This window comes from Dermacentor andersoni, chromosome 1, assembly GCF_023375885.2.
Source record: "Dermacentor andersoni chromosome 1, qqDerAnde1_hic_scaffold, whole genome shotgun sequence".
Taxonomy (NCBI): domain Eukaryota; kingdom Metazoa; phylum Arthropoda; class Arachnida; order Ixodida; family Ixodidae; genus Dermacentor; species Dermacentor andersoni.
In genome coordinates this window covers 301,039,757-301,062,411 of record NC_092814.1, presented here as the reverse complement: position 1 = coordinate 301,062,411, position 22,655 = coordinate 301,039,757, and the positions used below count along the sequence as shown (strand labels likewise).

Genomic DNA, 22,655 nt, shown 5'->3' with positions numbered 1-22,655 from the left:
AAGGAAGAGCGGCTCTAGAGCTTTCGAGGTCAACATCAGAGCTATGCAAGCAATAAAGAGCATTGGGAAAGGACCAACTGCTCTTAATGACTTCTGGGCCACCATGAATGTCTCGCATCGTGGGTTACACCACAAAACATATGATGGGCACCTCAAAAAGACTTTCAAGCCTGCCGCAGCGGCAGCTGCACACAACATCTTCACAGATGCTGTAGAGGCAGTGAAAAAGGTGTACACTGAAATGGAGACAACATTTTCAAAGAACATTACAGTAGTGTATGATGGCACATGGTTGACACGCGGCCACAGCTCCCATACCGGCGTAGGCTGTATAATTGATTTCCATACAGGGCTTGTGTTGGACTGCATAGTTCTGTCCAACTTCTGCCTTGGGTGCAGCCGACAGCCAGCAGAAAGTGACCCCAACTATGCTGAATGGAAGCAGCAACACCAGTGCCAGAAAAACACTGATGTGAATTCTGGAAGAATGGAGGTTGAGGCTGCACTACAGCTCTTCAGGCGCTCCTTGAGCAGAAATGATCTACGTTACACAAACATAGTTTGTGACGGGGACAGCCGCATGTTTCGCACTCTATGTGATGAAGAAGTTTATGGTTTTGTGCAGCTATCTAAAGAGGACTGCATAAATCATGTTAAAAAACGAATGGGGGCTGCACTTCGCTCTTTGGTGGCCAAGGCAAAGAAAGGAGAGCCACTAGGTGGAAAGGGGGGCCTGACACAGCAGCTCATCAAAAAACTGACAAACTACTATGGCCTTGCTCTGCGGAACCACTCGGAAGTCGAGGAAATGCAAAGGGCAGTAATGGCAACGTACTACCACATCACATCAACAGATGATGAGCCCCATCATGAGCTGTGTCCCCCTGGCCCCCTTAGCTGGTGCAACCACCGGTCAGCTGAGGCAGAAGGGCAGCCAGCACCAGCTCACAAGTACAAGCTTTCAGCTAAAGTTGCTGAAGCACTCCTGCCTGTGTACCAGCGCCTCTCAGACCCTCAGTTGCTGGCCCGGTGCAGAGGAGGCAAAACTCAAAACGCGGCTGAGAGTCTCCATTCAGTGATATGGTCACTAGTATCAAAAGACCAGCATGCCTCACTGTTTGCTGTGGAAACAGCAGTGCACGAGGCAATTTCAAAGTACAACTCGGGCAGTCTGAAAGCTTATTCAGACCTGTGCACAACATTGGGCCTGCGCCCTGGTGCCCTCTCTCTTCAGCGGGCTGTCGAGAAAGACTCCCAGCGAATGAAGAAGGCACACAAAGTCCATCTCCTGAAAGGACAGAGGGCTAAGAAGTCACCTGCTGCCAAGGACACCAAATTCTACAATGCAGGAGCATTCTAGACAGTGTGTGCCAGTATGGAACTTTGAGGCTTGTTTTCTCAAAAGTTTGTTTTGAGCTTATCACCTCGCTCGTGGAAAGCATAGCACGGCAATGGGAGCACGGATTTTAATCCTGTTTGTTTTGCTGCAATTGGTGAAGTGTGCCTTATGTCAAGACAGTCTCAGATTTACCATTTAGGCTCACCATTTTTTTATTACACAATAATTGGAGCATGATACATTCTAAACATAAAGAGAAGGTGCATACTATATCGTTTAGAAGAAGAGCAGAGAAATTTAAAAAGAAATTAAGAGAATCTTTACTTAGACTATACTTCTTAGTAACTATTAAAAACATTTACAGACCCATAACCCATTTTGCTGTCACGCTAGGCTTTCCACGAGCAAGCAACATGTGAGCAATATATAAATAATGATAAAATAAAAACTACTGAAGATATGATTGTGAAACTTTGCAGCTGTCTGTTTGATGCTATTTCGAACCTGTATGCCAAATTTCATCACTCTAAGATAAAAAATGAAAAAGTTAGTTCCGATCCCCTCATCCCCCCTTAAGGGGGGAGGAGGGGATCAGAATTAACTTTTTTGTTTCTTGACAGAAAGGGCTGAAATTTGGCACACATACTGCACATTGCAATAAAGAGACAATTCTAAAATTTCATTACGATATCTTAATTAGTTTTTGTTTTATAAGAATTTATAAGTTCCTTGCTTGTGGAAAGCCTGGCACAGTAACGAAACATGATAGGGAGCAGGAAATACTTTGCATGTTTGCCCAGATGTCTAATCTACATCAAGACAGTGTCCGATTTTTTTTTTAGTGCGCTAATAATTTTTTGCTCAACATAACATGCACATGACTGTGCTTCACTGCATGGAGCCATGTAGTAATTGTGAAATAATTAAATAATGGAAAGATAAAGAAACATTTCAAGACTGTCTTTAAGTACAGCACAGCTTGTGGATCACAGCAAAACAAACTGGACCAAAATCAGTCAAGCCATTGTTGTGCTACGCTTTCCACGAGCGAGGTGATTGACAAAAAAAATGCAATTGAGAAAACTGGCTGCAAAGTTTGCAAAGTTTTAAAAGCACTGCAAATTTATTAAAAAGCACCAGGGCTGTAATATTTTGAATCATTGCTGTCAGGCATCTTCTTACACCTTTGCCTCTTTATTTGGTGGGCTTTGGATGCCTTCTTCAGGCGTTCTTTATCCTTTTCTTGCGCCGTTTGGAGTAGTGCATGACCACCATTTTCACTGCCAGGCCGAGCCTGGTATCGCAGTGTACACCCACAGAACGCTGTTGGCATCTTGGGCACAGAGCTTTAGCGATCAAAGAGTTCATCGCGGAAACAGGCATAATAATGAACTCGAAGTCACAAGGGGCCTAAATTTGTTCTTGGCATTGCTGCTTCCGCTCAGTCGCGGACACTGCGCGAAGGGAGTCGCGAACGCTGCATGCCTGCATTTCTGCAGTCACCGCTGACACAAAACGCGGCTCGAGGTGCGTATGAATCGTGCGACGATTCGTCTGGTGAGCCTTGAGTCACCATACAGTATGTAGCTCGTCGACGGTTGGGGCTCACTCGCAGGCTGCGTGTCCCTGTCGCACGATGCATCGGAAACGCACACCGTCTCTGCCGGCGATGGAGACCTTCGACCCGCGTCGTCTCCAACAACGCGATCTCGGTTGCTGACTCGCGCGGCCGTACGCACAGGTGCGAGAGCCTCCATTGGCACGTCTTCCGGTGGCTTAGTTATCAGTATCGATGTCACAGGGCGATTGTCGGCTTCGCTGCTGGAATAGCACGGTGCAAGATAACGTGGCACGTTATCCGCGTGTTCAGTCGGGTTCTCCGCTTCTCCCGCTGGCCGCCGTCTTTTTCTCGCCGTAGGAGGCTTGCGCTTCCGTTTTCCGAAGGCATGCTTCATTTAAAAGTTCTTTTCGAACGAGCGACGATCCATCACTGACCTGGGAGCTTTCATAAATCCGAATTCTGCGAGTGTCAAGCGAAGAACGACGCCGGCCTGGTTTTCAAAGCAGACAACTGCCGTCCGCTGTGGTTGCCAGCTTGCCCGCTGCTGCAGCAGCAACCAATGGCGAGACGCCTTTCAGTACGGCAACCAATCGGAGGCCCGCTTTCATCGCAGGGCCCGTGTGACCGCCTTTAGCAGACCCGCGCTTCTTTTGTGTTTGTGCGTTTGTTACAAGATGGCGACGACCGAAGAATTCAGAAACGGAATGGCGAAACTTCGAGCGTTCGAACGATACCAAGATGGCGGCGTTCGGTGGCGGGAAAGACGAGTTAGGGCTCCGCGAACTGCGGTGATTTTACGCGATTTAAAGCTGTTTTCTCGCCCTACGCACTGATAAATTAATTTTTTTCGGGCACTTTTAGTGCGTTTTCAGTCAAACCATATTGATACAATGTAGATTAGGCATTGCAGATACCGAAACGCGTCGTTGCCAAAAATCGATCTTTTTTGCGATTTTCGCGATCTGATCCCCGCGTCCCCCCTTAACTCACGGATGTATGATGTATGACAGGAGTACTGCGATTATGATGGCTGCATCCAGGGGCCATGCCAATGAACAGAAAAGATGGGATTTCTGCGCCAGGGCGAAACCCCCATAGTAGTGAAACCAAGACAGTGGAAGCTACTGACATTACTGAGCTCTCAGAGCACATCGCTACTGACGATTAAACAGGTGATACTTCGATGCAGGAGATTCTTAGTGCAGACACTGCTGCCTCGTTCTGCGAAGAGATATCCGATGGGGCAATCACTGTCGCGACAGACAACGGCGTTGTGCGATGGTGGCGATGACAAGACTGACAAGAGCCCATCTTTGACACCGACCCCAATCAAGTTGCTCATTGATTTCATGCAAGCTAAATTACTGCCACCAGTGTTCGCGCAGCAGCTGGACGAGACGCACACTGCATTTGTGAACCTCAAACTCCTGCAAAAGCAAGTGCAGATTTCTGACTATTTCAGTGCGTGTAACGCTTGACAAGTTCTTTAGAGGTTTAAATAAACGTTTTAGTTTTCACTGCTTATTTTCTATGCCTATTTTTAGCACAAATGGCAAATTTGGTTTCAGAGCTACAAAGATATGTTTAACGGCCGCCATCCAGATATAGCAATGATCTGTTATGGTTCGGATTTTTTATTTTTGATATCTTCATAAGTGGACTGCACTATAGCAGTTATTCGACTTGCAAATATAATTATTCGAACGTTCAGTATTCGAGTCAGTGATATTCAAATATTCGCACCCTCTTACTGCATAAACCCGCGTGTAATACGAGGTTCTTTCCCATTATTAGCGTCCCTAATTTTCGCCTCGTACTATATGTGGATCCAAACAAAAATTGCAGTCAGAAATTTGGACTAGAAGTTTTGGTTTCATTATTGCAGCGTGGCTATGGCTTGACTTCGTTATTGTTGCGTGGCTACAGCTTGGCTTCCTTACTGCTCCGTGGCTACGGCTTGGTTTCGTTATTGCTGCGTGGCTACAGCATCGTTTCTTTATTGTTGAGAGCGCGCCTTGGCAGCACAGTGCAAACCATGTTTCGCGAAGGGCATCTTTTTTTATTCCGCATTGAAAGACTAAGATGTCCGGACCACGAAAACAGTACTCTGCTGTTTTCAAGAGAAAGGTTATTTTAGCTGCACAGGACATCGGCAACAGTGCGGCCAGGAGGCAGTTTGCCGTCAATGGGGGAAGCATTCACGGGTGGCATTGACAGAAGGAAGCCTTTTTCGCGTGCAGCGGAACGCGAAGAAGCTTTCGCAGCCCGAAGAGTGGGACATTCCCAGAAATCGAACTCGACCTGACGTAGTTCATACGCCAACACTGAGCCGCGCATCTAGCTGTGAGCGTGGAGCTTATACAGGCACAAGCTAAGGAGCTTGCAAGAGAAAAAGGGCTACCGAGCTCCGCCTTCAAAGCGAGCAAGCACTGGATTTATCGCTGCATGTGCCGTACTGGATTTTCCTTACGCCGCCGAACTTCAATTTCACAAAAGCTGCCCGAATCATTCGAAGAGCCGCTTGTGGCTTTCCAGCGCCACGTTATTTCGCAGCGCAAGTCCAAGAACTTCCAGCTAGGGCAAATCGGCAATGCTGACCAAACGCCGGTTTATCTGGACATGCCATCGCCCCTCACCGAGCACGAAAAGGGCTCTAAACAAGTTTATGTCCCGTCCACTGGCAACGAGAAAACGCGAGTTACTGTCATGTTGTCATGCACGGCAGACGGACGCAAGCTCCCGCCCTATGTCGTCTTCAAGTGCAAAACAGTGCCTAAAGGTGAGGAGCTGCCAAAAAATGTGGTCGTGAGATGCCATGAGAACGGCTGGATGAACGAGAATCTTGTGCTCAAATGGATAAAGTCCGTCTGGTAAAGGCGGCCCAGCACACTTGTTCCCGTCCATCCTCGTGCTGGATGCATTTCGTTGCCATTTGGCCGACTCAGTGAAGAAGCTGATACGTGAATCCAGCACTGAACTCGTCGTTACCCCGAGTGGGATGACGTCTCAGCTGCAGCCTTTAGATGCTTGCGTGAACAAGCCATTCAAGGACGCAGTCAAGCGGTGTCACGCAGATTGGATGGGCTCAGGTGAGCCGGCAGTGACATCGGCCGGGCGGCTGAAGCGGGCTTCGCCAGCCACTCAATGCGAGTGGATTGTGGACGCATGAGCCAGCATACCAGAGGACCTTGTGCATCGCGCATTCAGGAAGTACGGCGCCTCAAACGCGCTCAATGACACAGCGGATGAGTACCTCTGGCAAGATATGTCCGACAAGGAACTATCCGAAGAAAGCGCAGCTGAGGAAGACGGCGATTGAAGGGCGGAGTGAAATTTTAATAAATGCTTTCCTCGAGTTTTCCCAACTCTTATTACACGCTGATAAACTTTTTTTTTTTTTTTTCATTTCATGTCCCGAAAATTTCACCTCATACTATATGCAGGTTCAGATTATACGCGGGTTTTTACGGTGTAACGTAAGTGGCCACGGTTGCAAATATCCGCACTACAAGGGATACCGCACTATAACGAAGACAACATTTTTCTAAGGCTCAGCATGGGCACAGCAAGAATTTTGAAAGGTTAACCCTTTGAAGGTTTTAGCCGTACATGTACGGCGGCGGTTTTCTGTCCCGCAAGGTCTGCGCCGTACGGGTACGGTTTCGAACCTCCGTATGAAATTTCGTGCCATAATGACTATCCGTGCTTACTGGGAGGTGCTGCCACCTCTCAGGTCTTACAAGAAGCGTTTGAAATTTGCGCTACCTTCTTGGGGAGATAAACAGAACTGATTTCTAGCTTGAGCGCGTCGCGGAGACTGCGGCAACACCCCTTTTGTGGTTTCGGTTTCGCCGCGTGATCGCAACGGAGGCGCGGGAAACGTCATTTTTCTGTTCGTCGGCACTCTCTTGCAGGGGTCGTGGAAGCTGATTTCTATCTTGATTGGCGCTGCTCTTACCTTATTATCACCGCCGTTCACGAGGTATTCTCGCTCTCAGCGGCAACGCGCTTTTGCGGTTTCGGTTACGCCGCGTGATCGCAACGGAGGCGCGCGAAACGTGATTTTTCTCTTTGTCGGCAGGCTCTCACAGGGGCGGCGGAAGTTGATTTCTATCTTGATTGGCGCTGCTCTTAGTTTGTTTATCACCGCCGCGCACGAGGTATTCTCGCTCTCTGCGGCAACGCGCTTACGCGAGAGGGTGCCTCAGACCTCTGCCCAAGGCAGCCGCACGCAGAGAAGATGTCATGTGTGCGCCAACACAACTGGTCAATCCAAGAGGAGAACATACATGCATTTCAGGTGTGCAGACTGCGATAAGGCGCTGTGCGTAGAACAGTGTTTTAAGGAGTACCACACTCTGAAATACTACTGAACATATTGCAGTTCTCAGTGATGCCGACACCAAAATACTGTTCCTAATTTTTGTTTTACTATTTATTCCCGACTTTATACATTTTGTACATACAAGATCCGCAATAAAGTAATTTGACCACCTGGGAAAGTTTTTTTCAAAATAATTCGACCCTCAAAGGGTTAAGGGGGGGACGCGGTTCTTGAAAACCGAAAAATCGCAAAAGAAGTCGATTTTTTAAAAACCATATTTTTGGGTTGTCTCATAAACTACCTGTTCTGTAATTATCAGCACCTAATTCAACCGTAAAGTACAAAAATAGAACGCTACTTTTGAGGTTACCGCGGCCCACTAAACCCGCACAAATGCCGAAATGAAGTCAAATTTCGCGCACGCACCATTCCCGGCCCATGCGGCCTGCCCGCGCCATCTTGGTGTCGTTTTGACCCTGAATTCTTTGTCTCTGTTTTGCCGCCTTGCAAAATGGCATCATCGGCGCGGTTGAGGCGCTATTGACGTTTCCCCGCGATGTGATGCGGAGCGTTGATTGGCCGGAGCAGCGCGTTCAAATCCCGCGGGCTAAAGCGCGCCTGCCATTGGCAGCTCCGTAGGCGGCGGTGGCTGCTCCCTTTGATGCCACACCCGCCGCGCTCGCGTCGTTGTTACCCCTTGCCCCGTCTGCTTCAACATGAGCTTGCGAGCTGCTCATCGCCTTGTGCTATCTTTTAGATTATTTGCTCAGGTTTTTTTTTTTTTTTTCGCTAGTTCTTCGCTACACGCTATGCCGGCACAGCCCAAGACAATGCAGATGTTCGGTGCACACAGAGCGATATGCATCTTGTACGAGCATCGAACTTCCAATCTTCCACAGGCACTTTTCGGCGGCGGAACTGTGCTTTCGGCTGTCGCCAGTCGAAAATCTGACACACTGAGTGTGCCTGGAGCCGCAAGAGCTAATTAGAAGCTCTGCAGGAGCTTTCTAATAAAAAAACACATATGTTCAACTTTAAGGCCCGTTTTCTCGGAATGGATTTTTTCGCTAGTACAGTCGAACCCGACTATATCGAACCCGTTTACATCGAATTATTCTATATATCGAACAATTTCTGGTCACGGTATACCGTATTTACTGGCATAATGATCGCGCTCGCGTAATGATCGCACCCCTGAATTTTGACGTCAAAATTAGTTTTTTTTTAATTTCCCGCGTAATGATCGCACCCCGAACTTGCCGCAGCGATATGTCGTGTGCCAAGTCTAGCTAATAATGATTGCGCTTACCATCTGTTGAATGCTACGCGAACGACTATTCAAGACGAACCAGGCGGTCTGCACGCACCAAACACTCTTAAGGGGGGAAGCGGGGATCAGATCGCGATTTTCGCGAAAAAAATCGATTTTTGAAAAGTACGCTTTTCAGAATCTACAGCATCATTTCTATCTTGTACTGAAATATTTCACCGAAAAACAAACTCTAAGCACTTAAAATAAATATATTTGTCGGTGCCGGCGTCCACAAATCCGCCCGAAATCGCGAAAAAGCCGCGAAGTTCAACGCGCGACTGCTCGGCTTTCCCGCCACGGAGCGCCGCCATTTTGGTATCGTTGGAAAGCCCGACTCTTTGACTCTTTGTCCCAGCCCTTCCCTTCCTTCCCTGCCAGCCAGCAAGCGCACAAAAAAAGAAAAACAGGAGAGTGGCAGCACGGAGCAGCCAATGGCTGCCGCGCCCCGATTGGCTCTGCGCCGCGGCTCGTTGTAAGGCGCCTCCTCATTGGTCGACGCCGCGCCATAATGGCGGCCGAGGCAAGGAGCGCAAGGAGCGTCTGCTTTTGTCCGCTGCTGGGAAGCCTTTCTGGACTTTCCTTCTCTTGTGTTTCGAGGACGTCGGCCACGTGCAATGGATCCGCGCACGTTCGAAAAGAAGTACCGGACGAAGCATGCCTACGGGAAGCGGAAACGCAAGCCCGTCACAGCAAGGAAGAAGCGGCGATTGTCAGCAGGTGGTTCGGCCGAGCCGAGCGTCCGTTCAGAATCGGCGGAGTACGCGCCCAACGTGCTGTGCGATCTCTCGCCCAACGTGCTGCGGGATCTTGCGCCGAGTCGAGCACCAGCCAGCGATAGTGAGACGAACCATGATCTTTTGCCGTCGAAGCGCGGGCGCAGTGTTACTTCACCGGTGACGATCGACATGCCAGTGAGTCTCGCCGTACGCGAGCGTCCCGTCGCAAGTTCGTCCAGCACAGATTACGGAGTGAGCTTGCAGCGGTCATCGCCGCCCGACTGCAGAGCATCGGAGACGCGCTTCCGCGGTGTGTCGTTCAACGCCGAGATGTCTCCGCAGCCAACAACCGCCAGTGAAGGCAGTCCCATGCCATCGACGAGTTCCGGCGCTTCGACGGAGCTGCAACGCGGGCGCACGCTCGCTGCCGCGGATGCGCCGGCGGCCGACCTTGCCGCTCATCGCAGTGTTGACTGTTCGCCCAGTGAACGTCGCACTATTCAAGCTCACCTGGAAACACGATTTGTGTCCGCGGAAACTGCAGAACTGCAAGCGTCGAGAGTTCGCGAATCGCTTCGCGCGGTTTCAGCAACGGAGCGCAAGTTCGGGCTGACTGGCTCACAGGAAAATGCCATTCCCGCACCTCCAGAAGAGGAGTTTATGCTTGTTCAAGTTGCTGCTTTGAACTCGCTGATTGGTTCCCCGCTTTGCCCAACTTGTCAGCAGCCCGGCCTAGCAGTGCACCGCGAGACTGAACTGGGACTAGCTGTGAAGATGGTACTTTCATGCATTTCCTGTGGTAGTACCCTACAGTCTGAGTGGTCCTCACAAAGGAAGAGCGGCTCTAGAGCTTTCGAGGTCAACATCAGAGCTATGCAAGCAATAAAGAGCATTGGGAAAGGACCAACTGCTCTTAATGACTTCTGGGCCACCATGAATGTCTCGCATCGTGGGTTACACCACAAAACATATGATGGGCACCTCAAAAAGACTTTCAAGCCTGCCGCAGCGGCAGCTGCACACAACATCTTCACAGATGCTGTAGAGGCAGTGAAAAAGGTGTACACTGAAATGGAGACAACATTTTCAAAGAACATTACAGTAGTGTATGATGGCACATGGTTGACACGCGGCCACAGCTCCCATACCGGCGTAGGCTGTATAATTGATTTCCATACAGGGCTTGTGTTGGACTGCATAGTTCTGTCCAACTTCTGCCTTGGGTGCAGCCGACAGCCAGCAGAAAGTGACCCCAACTATGCTGAATGGAAGCAGCAACACCAGTGCCAGAAAAACACTGATGTGAATTCTGGAAGAATGGAGGTTGAGGCTGCACTACAGCTCTTCAGGCGCTCCTTGAGCAGAAATGATCTACGTTACACAAACATAGTTTGTGACGGGGACAGCCGCATGTTTCGCACTCTATGTGATGAAGAAGTTTATGGTTTTGTGCAGCTATCTAAAGAGGACTGCATAAATCATGTTAAAAAACGAATGGGGGCTGCACTTCGCTCTTTGGTGGCCAAGGCAAAGAAAGGAGAGCCACTAGGTGGAAAGGGGGGCCTGACACAGCAGCTCATCAAAAAACTGACAAACTACTATGGCCTTGCTCTGCGGAACCACTCGGAAGTCGAGGAAATGCAAAGGGCAGTAATGGCAACGTACTACCACATCACATCAACAGATGATGAGCCCCATCATGAGCTGTGTCCCCCTGGCCCCCTTAGCTGGTGCAACCACCGGTCAGCTGAGGCAGAAGGGCAGCCAGCACCAGCTCACAAGTACAAGCTTTCAGCTAAAGTTGCTGAAGCACTCCTGCCTGTGTACCAGCGCCTCTCAGACCCTCAGTTGCTGGCCCGGTGCAGAGGAGGCAAAACTCAAAACGCGGCTGAGAGTCTCCATTCAGTGATATGGTCACTAGTATCAAAAGACCAGCATGCCTCACTGTTTGCTGTGGAAACAGCAGTGCACGAGGCAATTTCAAAGTACAACTCGGGCAGTCTGAAAGCTTATTCAGACCTGTGCACAACATTGGGCCTGCGCCCTGGTGCCCTCTCTCTTCAGCGGGCTGTCGAGAAAGACTCCCAGCGAATGAAGAAGGCACACAAAGTCCATCTCCTGAAAGGACAGAGGGCTAAGAAGTCACCTGCTGCCAAGGACACCAAATTCTACAATGCAGGAGCATTCTAGACAGTGTGTGCCAGTATGGAACTTTGAGGCTTGTTTTCTCAAAAGTTTGTTTTGAGCTTATCACCTCGCTCGTGGAAAGCATAGCACGGCAATGGGAGCACGGATTTTAATCCTGTTTGTTTTGCTGCAATTGGTGAAGTGTGCCTTATGTCAAGACAGTCTCAGATTTACCATTTAGGCTCACCATTTTTTTATTACACAATAATTGGAGCATGATACATTCTAAACATAAAGAGAAGGTGCATACTATATCGTTCAGAAGAAGAGCAGAGAAATTTAAAAAGAAATTAAGAGAATCTTGACTTAGACTATACTTCTTAGTAACTATTAAAAACATTTACAGACCCATAACCCATTTTGCTGTCACGCTAGGCTTTCCACGAGCAAGCAACATGTGAGCAATATATAAATAATGATAAAATAAAAACTACTGAAGATATGATTGTGAAACTTTGCAGCTGTCTGTTTGATGCTATTTCGAACCTGTATGCCAAATTTCATCACTCTAAGATAAAAAATGAAAAAGTTAGTTCCGATCCCCTCATCCCCCCTTAAGGGGGGACACGGCTCTTTGCGGCGAAAAAATCGCGAAAAAACCGATTTTTCGAAAACCAAATTTTCTATATCTACAGCTAATATTCCTTTTATTCACCAAGTTTCGAATCTCAGGGAAGAGTATTTCGTCCGCAATATCAATTTATAACATCACTGTGAGCTGAATTCCGCGCAAAAACAGCCCTTTTTATCGCGGCGCGTAGCTCTCTTTCTATGCGCGTGATCGCAGCCATCTTGGTCTCGTTGGAAAGAGGAGCTTTCCTCCTTGAATTTCCCGCCAAAGGTGACTCCGTCGGTGCGCCAGTGACGTTGAAATCCGGGGAGGAAAAAAAGCCCGAACGCGCGATTCGATTCGTTGTCTAGCGCACGTGACCAAAAGCGCGTGCTGTGGTTGGCTGCGCGAGGTTCCCATCGTCTGCTCCACTCCGCAGGCGACGCGACGGCGCGTCTCGTAGGTTTGTTGGCACATGCCGAACGATGTCCGATCCTCCGGGGAAGTTCGCCACGAGGCACAAGTTCAGCAAAACGAAGAAGCGATCAGCTTATAACTTTCAAAAGCGCTCCATTCCTTCTGAAAGCATCGAGAGTAGCTCGCCGCCAACCGCAAATGATACCGAAGCCGCGGACGATGCCGAAGTAGGCCTAGCCAGCTCACAAATGAGTGAAATCGTTACGGACAGCGGCCGCGTTCCGCGTGACACTGCAATGTTGCAGCGTGCGGATTTGTTGCAGAGGGAGATGAATGCTCAAAAAAACTTCAAGTTCTTGCGTCAACGCCAGCAACAAAGCGGGTGTTGGATTTGCTCACTCGCGCCAACGGCGTTGCAGCCGCGCCAGTCGACGCCGAGGCAGGCTTCGCTTTCCTCAGTAGGACTCAGTGAACGCACTGATGTCGTTTGTCAAGTGCAATGTGTGCGGCGGCAGCGTCGCAGGAGGCAAAAACGATCGGTAATCTGGCCTTGCCATAAAGATCGTTATCACGTGCGCGTGTTACAGCGATATCGCGTCGGCGTGAAGCTCGACCCGCGTGAACGACAACCTTGCCGCGCGCGCGGTGCAAGCCACCGGGAATCGGCGAAAGGTGCTAAACGATGTTTTTGCCGCATTTGGGTGGCCGTGGTCAGAGGGACTACATTCCTGGTGGCTTTTAGCCACTTTCACTGCAAAATAATGCAAAATTATTTCTGTACTTTTGATTAAAAGTGAATGTATTCCTTTTTTCTCGTTTTCTCAAAACACCGACTTTTGACTTGTTGCTGATTTGCAGCGGTGATATCTCTGCCTTCAAAGCAGATAGAGCCATAATTTTTGTTGTGGCTTGTAGCTGAGTGTGCAAAGTACACAGTGGTAGGGTCAGATTTTCGAATTTATGCTTTAAAAATTTTCAATTCTGCTTTAGATCAGACAGTAGGGTAGCCACAATTCGAACAGTAAAGATTGAATTGCTATAAAATTAGTAATATTTGATGTATCAAAATAGTATTCCTACCATTGTGTTCCTTATGTTTTCTAGTACCCAGGCATGTGCCAATATGAATTTCGTAGCGCGTTTTCTTCCCCTATTGTTTCTGCAAATTATGAACAATGAATTTCATTTACCTTCAGAACTAAATGGCCTATTGTAAAAATAATTACATATTTGAAATCAGCACAAAAGTCTTAACAAGAATGGAAAGTTTCATGAATATTGATGGAAAACATCATGCACATTATTTGAAAAACAGTGTCCCCCCTTAAGTAGATGCCTCATTTCATTACTTTCATCACTTTCCGCACTTCCATGACAAAAAGAGGTACAACCAAACTTTCCTTTATTATGTGTAGGCTTTATAATGGTTGTGGTCAACAACAAAAAAGGCGCCTTTCGATTCTTCTCATCTGCACTCGTGGGCAAGCAACAAATCGCAAGCGGCAACGATAGTAGCCACGTTTACACTGATACGTTAAAAGTGTACCTTATTCATACGCCAACGCTTGTAACACAGCTAAGATATTCACCCACCCTTAGCGCAAACGTGCGGTATTAGGATAGTAGTGAAGACAGATGCCGCAGTTTCTGCAGCATGCCCGCCATGTGTTTCTGTCACTGGCAGCTAAGCGCGCCCATCTGTTTCTGCCCCTTCAAGGTGGACATGGCTACGTTATTGCCGCAAACTTGTCGATATTAACGATGTTATTCATTACTGATACGGAAAAGACTGTTTCAATGCATGTAATGTACTCACGAGAATGTAATGTACTCACGAGAAGAAAAAAAAGATCGCGTTCGGCGGTTTCGGCTTGCTCAGCCGGCCACCATTTTTGTTTTGGTGTCCCGCACCCGCATCAAACGGGGGACAAAAAAAAATTTTTTTCTTGCGGGAAATTTAACCCGCGTAATGATCGCACCCCTGAATTTACGTCAATTTTTTCTGACAAAAAAGTGCGATCATTATGCGAGTAAATACGGTAGTTACAATGAGTATATATAGCAAAAATTACGCTTACATCGAACAAATATTGCAGCGACTCCCGATGTATCGAACGTCAAGCGGCGGAAAAGTGCCCCCTGAAGTTGGCTTTCCCTCGCGGTAGCGGGAAAACCCGGCGGCGCGGCTCCATCCAACCGCTCTCCCTACCATGACCGCGCTGCCCCGGGCTGTTCGGGTGAGCCGTCGACAGTCCCCCTGTCGCGCATAGAGGAGTCTATTGTCCTCCCTATTTCTCCATCATCTTTCACTTCCCACTCCCTCTCCCCTGACGACGCTTCGCCGTGCTCCCTCACGGGTTGCAGAATCAAGCATCCTTCCTTTCTTTAGATCACTATCTATCGACACTCCCCAGCAAAAAATGATCCTGGCCCGCCTACAGTGCTTGCTCAGACAGCCAATCAGAGGCTCTTGTGCTCTCTTCGTGCAAGATGGCGAAAGTGCGAGTTGTCTGGCTGCTTCTCTGGTTTATCGTGTTTGCGCCTTGTGGGCCTTCTCCCGCAGTGTTGCCGTGATGAAGCGGCAGAATTCGCCTTTCGTCGTGAAGCTCGAAATCATAAATCGCGTCGAACGCGATGAGAAATTGGACGTCCCCGCAGCGTGCAAGATTCCGCCACTCTCAGCACGATTAGGGCTAAAGTGGCAAGACTCGCAAACCGGTGCCCATGGCGCCCGACGCGTACGCACGGCCGTGTACGAGGCGTTCTTCATACGTGCCGGTTTCCGCGTGCTCGGTGATGACTGTAAATTCTGATGAATGCGACGAAGCCGTTGCCGGTGTTGCCGAAGTTTGGAGCGAGCTGTCAAAACTTCCGGGACATTCAAATGAACGGTGGACGAGTTTGTGAGTGCAGATGATGGTGTCGCGACCACGGTAGAGCCAGGAAACGAAGTCTACATCGCCGACGTCGTACCGAGCACAAATGAAAATAGGCACATTGAGGAAAGCAACTACGGTCCTTTGCCCACATCCTCCGAAGTGATTGGTGCACTAGCATTAGTCCGGTGCTTCTGTGCGAATACGGAAGGTTGCGGCCTCAGCTGCACCGACTCCTTAGACAACGTGGGGAAGTGCGTGCGTCGCAGGCAGCGAAATTTCTCAAGCAGAAGAAAATGCAGGACTAATTTATGCAAAACTAAGCTAGTTTCGTCAATAAAGTGATTTTATAAATGGTATGTGCTTTTATGACATCCAATTACTTAGCAGGCTTATATCGAATTATGCTCTATATCGAACTGATCGGCGTTTTTTTGCGAGTTCGACATAGCCGGGTTTGACTGTAGTGGTGCTAGGGAAGGCAATCTCTCAAGAACGGCTTTTCATATTTGTATGCCGTTTTTTTTATTCTGTTCCTGAATGACTTTGCCGGGGGTAACAGGCTTCTTTTTTGAAAGCTGGTGCAGTTAATTTATAATAAGCAATTAATTTTTGATGAATGTGGTCATTATTGGCTACATCAAATTCAAAGTCGCCTTAAAATTTTTGTGGGGTGAAATTAAAGAAAAGGGCTCTTTAGCCCCCTGGGATATCTATCAAGGGATCATCACAGTGAATTTCAGCTTCCTACGATGTCCTGGCATTTCTCCAGGCTCTTCCTCAGGCATATACATGAATCACATCTTCATAAAACTTTGCAGTTCCTCATAGTTCGGTGGTGTGAACGTACCCTGAAAGTTTCATCTGGATATCTTAAAAAATAAAAAAGCTCGGTCTCCAGGATAGCCTCCCCCCTTAAACATCTGACGATCTGCCGTACTCGCATGAAGCCGATAGACTAAGAATCACCGACTGATTTTTCGGAATTCCCACAGCCCACCACCCCCTTCTCTATAGAACCAACGCAGAACGGCAACTTCGAACCACAAGAACATGGAGGCCATGAACAAAGTTGCCACCATGTGAGCTGTCGCCCACACCCTCCTTTTTGTTGTCAAAACGGTTCTCCCACACACCGCTTACAAGCGGCCAGAGCAGAGGCTTTGCTGCCCAGCACACTACCGCCGCAGCTTTATTCTTTTTATTTTATTTTTTTTACCTTCCTTGTTCGTTCACTGAGAGTCTCCCTTTCTGCATAGCCCTTCTCACTCCCCTCTCAGCCGGCGCACCTCAATGAGAACCCTTCTCACCAGTCTGCACCATTTTCCAGCAACTGCATCGTAACCAGTATTTTGTCTCATGCAACTGCAGTATACCAGGTGTTTCAGTGAACACTCAAAATTTTTTTTTTAAATTCCTATGGCAGATAGCACAATTCTAGTCCATGAGCTGGTCTACCTCAAGAGACAGACAACACTTGCACAAAAATCTGAAATGCATAATGGACTAATTAACAAATATCCACTAATTAAGCTTGTAACTAATTACGTTATGGCACATATTGCAATTTACAAATTCTAGTCGGGGAGTTCGCAAGGCAGATCCACGTGGAACAAATTGTCAGGATGGCACTAGCTTAAAGATAATTCCCGAACTTCACGGAGAAATGCATTGGTGTTCCAGTTAGTTTTGTGCTCCAATGCATAAAATGATGTTTTGTTAAGTGGAATGATGGTGCATTTTTAACGCAAGTTTGAACTGCACTACATATACTCGCATAATGCACAATTTGGTATCAAAATGGCCTACCTTGTGTTCCTCAGTTCTGCGATGGTCAAGGAAACTGCCATCAAAGTGCACCTCACAAACTGTACACCAGCCCTTATCCTTCTGGCCGCCTTTCCTCATCCTGCATAAGATATATAAAGGTATCACAGACTTGCCAACCTATAAATTTGCAAAACGTTACAGTCGAAGCCACAAATATAATTGTATATATATACACAAACACACACCCACCCACCCACACACACACAGCTTGTGTGAAAACGCTAAAAATTTGTATCCAATAACTGAATTTGTTGACTATATATTAACCATGTATGGACCAGTGTTGCCAACAGGCAACAAAACCAGAAAAATAATTTTCCCTTGCCGAATTTGTTGCAAGTATGAAGTTTCTGGCTAAATGTCACATCACATGCGCAATGCCAATGCAAGTTGCCCTTGCTGAGAATTTGACATTTTTCGCTACCACAATACACAATTTAAGCTTTCGGTGAATGAATTTTAGTTGCACTGAAATCGATAATGCCTCAAAGTTGACATTCTTGCTTTCATTATAGCTGTATAAAATTCAGTGACACGGTCAAATGTTAATATAGATGTCGCATACGACATGAAAATACCTTCGTACATATATCCAATATTCAACACAAGTATATATGCTGACATTGGTGGAAAAAAAATTGCCAACAAATCTATGCATAAGAAACAAGCGTGATGCCTCTAATGCAGAGTTTCTCAAGCATGTTAGTCCCAAGGAACCCTGCTAAGCTCCATGAAGCGCCAAGGGCCTACCCCTAATAGAAAGGCTAGGCGCAGCACGTAACAAGTTTGGGGCCAATGGTGGTGTAGTGCAGGCTACTTTGACGGCAACGTGCCACCCACGTGGTCCAAACTGGGTGCAATTGCTATGAGCCAGGAGAAGACAGCATCGCAACCAAGGCATGCCAAAAAAGAATGAAAGTTTTCAGTGCTTATCGCACGAGGACACTTATAACATTTTATCAAAAGAGGTGAGAATTGGTGCCAACTCTACCCTCAGCACAGTAAAACATCGTCAATTTGAATTTTACAGGACCGAAAAAAATGTCCGAATTAACCGAATGTCGAATTGTCGAGGGTATCAAGAAAACAAACCAAATGCTTACTACATCAACACGCCTTTATTTGCTGAATAAATCAGCAAATCCTGTTTCTATTTTGCACAAAAGCAGTGCAGAAGCTGCAATTCTCAAGTGACTGATCGGCACTCGCAGCAGCAAAGGCCTTGCAGCATCCTACACAGCACAGCCCCGGCGCGCGTCTTCATCAGAGACGTTTTCCAATACTGCGCGCACATCCGGATCATTTTTTTGCCAGTGAGCTCGTCACCAACAAATCGTATGTCCACTGCGATATAGCTAGCACTCTTCACCTTTGACAACTTTGCACCGTTTGCTGCAACAAGTGCGGATCAAAGCGTAGTTGCTATCGACGCGATCATGGATGGCGACTATGAAGGCACGCAACTAGCCACCAATGCGGTTTTATGTGCTGCGATAAACGCAAGAATAAAGGCTTTGAGGGGACAATTAAGCACGAAGCGTTCCGGTGTTGCTGTCAGTCACATATCACGTGCGATTTCCGCTGATGACTATGCAGACTCCGCCACTTCGTTTCGATTGGACGCTAGCGCCATTTTTGCTTTTTTGAGTCGTGCACATTTGCGGTGCTCCACACTTGCTGAGCTACCGTACTAGAACCAGCTGGCTTGTGCTGTTGCGTGCATTTAACTTTTAATCCTCCGATGTATGCGTCAGCACGCACGCCAACAGCACCTATCTGCAAATGGCAGAAATGCGCATAGTTCGCCGTCTTAGCCATTTGGCAAGCGCAGAACCAGGGAAAATTTATCAGTGGCTCAAGGAACCCTGAAGAGGGGCCTGCAGAACCCACTTCGAGAACCGATGCTTTAATCGACCAGCAATGTCTCCCCCCCACCAATTTTCATGACCCACTGCTTGCTTGCTGTACCAATAAGCATCAAGTAGATGATAAATTACACATGCTTTGCACCTGTATTAATATACAACCACGCTGTTGGAGTAATCACCGGGGAACCTCAGTGCATGGCTTGCGGGCTGCAGGCTAGCCAAGCCAAGCTGTTGGCCACAACATGCATGTGCATTCAGAACGTGCTCCTTCAAGCTGCGCTTGCCAAGTACTATTTGACATTTTTGATACCACAATTAATACCCCAAAATGCAAGTAAACAAATATTCGATATGCTCTAGCCAATATTGCCTCAACGTTTTGTTTTGCTACCGCAGAATACTGCTCTGAAATAAAGCATGGCCAGCCAAATTTTAAGTTTACATCATTGAATGAGAGTTCTCTATACTGAGGTTCAACTGTACTAGGACAATTAAGACTAGTAGAGATGATAGGTAGAGACGACAGGTTTAGAAGAGAGCAAAAGTTTCTGATGTGGTTGAACATTCACACACCTATTTCTTGTTTTCAATTGGACCTGCATCAATGTAGAGGGTGCAGCTCCACAAATGGTACTTACAAGGGCGAATCAGTCTTTGCCCCTATTTTTTATTAACCAAAATCAGGTACATACAAGTCATTACAAATATATGTACTATTTATTCCACATACCTTACACTATTTTTCCACACCGGTGCAGATATTTGTCCCAACGCTGAACTAAACTTGAGATGCCCCTGTCATCAGTCAGCGGCACACGTGGCCTCCCAGTACACTCATCGTCATGCAACACTTACGGCCTTTTGCGAACTCTCAACACCACCACTGCACACTTCTTAAAACGAGACAACTTTCCCCATACATGGGCTGCATTTCCCTGTGGATTTCGATAGGTATTCATCTTTTGCTCCATAGAAAATGAATCGCACTTCGTTTGTACACAATGGACATGTGAAGCACAGACGCAGTCTTCAACAACCGACAGCAGCACTGTGCTATGCAACTACCGGCAGATAAAGCCAGTCCATTACTGCTGGGAATGGATATGTTGACCTCCCCTTTACAGCTGTAATTTGGCTAAAAAATAGAATAGGGGGCTAAGACTCTCACATTCGCCCTCGTAAAATGAAAATTGTGGGCCTTAAATGTCCTCAAAACTGCACAGGGTAGGTTACGAGATGCCTTAGCGGCCACTTTCGACCACTTTGATTTCCGTAACCTGCAACTAAATACAAGTATGTGAGCATGTTTGTATTTTTGGCTTCATGAAAATGTCCCACGGCAGCCTCCCAGGAGTCAAACCCGTGACCTCGTGCCCAGTGGCAGAATGCCATATTGATAACCACAGTGGAAGATCACTGAAAAAAAACCTATGTCATCTTTACAGTGGCCTCTCAGGACCTACATGAACTGGTTCACTTTGAGAGCCCCTGGTGGCATGCTAACCACAGTTTAAGAACGCTCATAACAAACCTTGTGCAACCATACATTATTGGTTATTATAAAATGCCGTTATCCCCTTAAGTCATGAATTATAGCAGTGTAAATAAATGTATCAAATTTAAGTAATTTTATGTGAAAGTGTTAAAGACTGCCCTGAAAACAAGCCACAGTGGTAGGACTGCATTTTCTAGTAGGTCATCGCAATTGGAGAGTGATTAAATATTTATGTATTCTCCAGTCAGTCATGCTGCTTTTATATATATATATATATATATATATATATATATATATATATATATATACTAGTTAGAACTGAACCTTTAGCTCAAAGCCCATTCACAAGTTAGTGATTGGTACGAGCATTACAAGACAAGAAAAATTTCTTTGGCCATTGCCAACAGAACGCTGCACATCGAACATCCCGTCAAACATGCCAGTGGTCGTTTGTCGCAGTACACTGCACTCTGAAGTGAAATGGAGCCACTTAAAGTAATCAGAGTGCTCAGTCTACCTTAAACTTAATGTCCATGATTATTTCCATGCCACAACTAGACAAATGGAAAAAAAAAAGTCTCATACACGTTGCACATGGTGACTGAAGGCGTTATACTACGAACTCGCAAATTAATTTAAGGATTTGAGGGTTAAGAACAGACGGGTTAAACCACATGAACTGCTTGCCTTTGTAAGCAGTGTATTTGTGAATGTGTTTATACTGATCTGGAACAAAAAAAAAAAAAAAACACTGTTCAAGACAGACTTCTGATCACATATTAGCGAGAACTCAGACTAAAAGCAATGGCAGGCTGAGGATGCTTCTAAGCATTTTTATTGCCGATCTGCAGTGTATTCCCAGCAATATGCATATTCTATACGATCCCGCAAGATTCGTAACAAGGAAATTTATTGCGGCATGCAACTACTACTCCATACAATGTGGGCAGAGCTGTTGCTGGAATAAAAATAATGCTTCATCACCCTTCTTGACGAGCCTTGTCAGCTGCCCGACCTCCGGTTTGTCCCTTGCCATCCGCACCTTTGGTGGGAGATTTGGGATCAGAAGCCTTAGATCCAGACGCCTTGGCGCCTGGTTTGGCAGGTACTTTAGCACCAGACTTGGCTGTTGGTTTGCCTGTAGGTTGTGCACCATCTTCTCCACCTCCCTGAAAAATAAGCCACACTGTTTACTCCTCTTGCTCAGTGACAGGGGTTTAACCACTGGGGTTCTTAAAGAAACCTAATAATTGAACAAATAATAACTTACACTTCTATAATACCTAAAAAAAAATCCCCTCTTACCGTGACTGGAGGCTTGGGCAAGGCCCAAGAAGACCGATACACTGCGTTGAAGTTCCTACACCAGCTTGCAGTGATGTAGGTTTTGATAGCATCTGCTCAAGCCTGGTTAATTGTTTGTTGGCAAGGATGGACTACACTGCATTCTAAAGGAGCCAAAGACTGAACTTTGCAAACTTTTACTGCACCTTGACAGCCCAAATATGGAAAGATACTTTGAAATCCCTTACATCATACTGAAATAATGGTGCTGGGGTTCTGGCACTAAATTCCAAGAAATTGAAGTGGGGCCTTCATTTGCTCTTATAATAATCAGTTTTTAGAAAAATTGATGAAAAGAAGTTTGGGAATAATTCTTTAGCCTAAACTGATTTAGTGTTTCTCTTTAGTGTCTCTTTATAGGAACACTAAATAGAGTTATGTCTGATGTGGTAAATTTCTCTCAGAATCAGTATGCCAGACAAAGTTTGGTTATTAGTGTCGAAAATAAAGGTCAAACTTTCCCTTTCTGAATTTCGTGCCTGAATGACAGTTCTGGTACACTTAGTACGACATCACAGCTAACAAAGTATTTAAAATTTGTTTTTTCTTTTCCTGAAGAAGTTCGAAAAGCTCGCTCCAGGTGTTTTGTTCCTTGAGAATACAATGTAATACTTCCTTTTCAATAAACTGTTAACTAGTCCCGCAATGCGCAGCTAAATTCTTGTCACAAGAAGCTGGTGTGGGACCGACAAGCCCATCATTCATTTTTTAGTGCTTTCTAGTTGCAGTGGTGTGCACTGCCCAGAACCTTTTCTGGTCACTTGAAGTGTGAAAATTCCCAGCTTTAAGGAAGACGCACACTAGCAGCACATTCCCCACAGTCGCATCCTTCCCCA

General features: G+C 46.8%; 1 protein-coding gene across 5 annotated transcripts in view; it reads right to left on the bottom strand.

Moving 5' to 3' along the window:
* Positions 1-22,655, bottom strand: part of LOC126547612 (uncharacterized) — a 92,343-nt gene that overhangs the window by 36,733 nt on the left and 32,955 nt on the right. For all 5 annotated transcript variants that reach the window (XM_050195506.3, XM_050195505.3, XM_050195508.3 and 2 more), the window contains 2 exons: positions 21,460-21,644; positions 17,092-17,191 (listed from right to left, as the gene is read on the bottom strand). In XM_050195506.3, the coding sequence (XP_050051463.1) occupies positions 17,092-17,191; positions 21,460-21,644 (285 nt within the window). The remainder of the gene's footprint in view (positions 1-17,091; positions 17,192-21,459; positions 21,645-22,655) is intronic.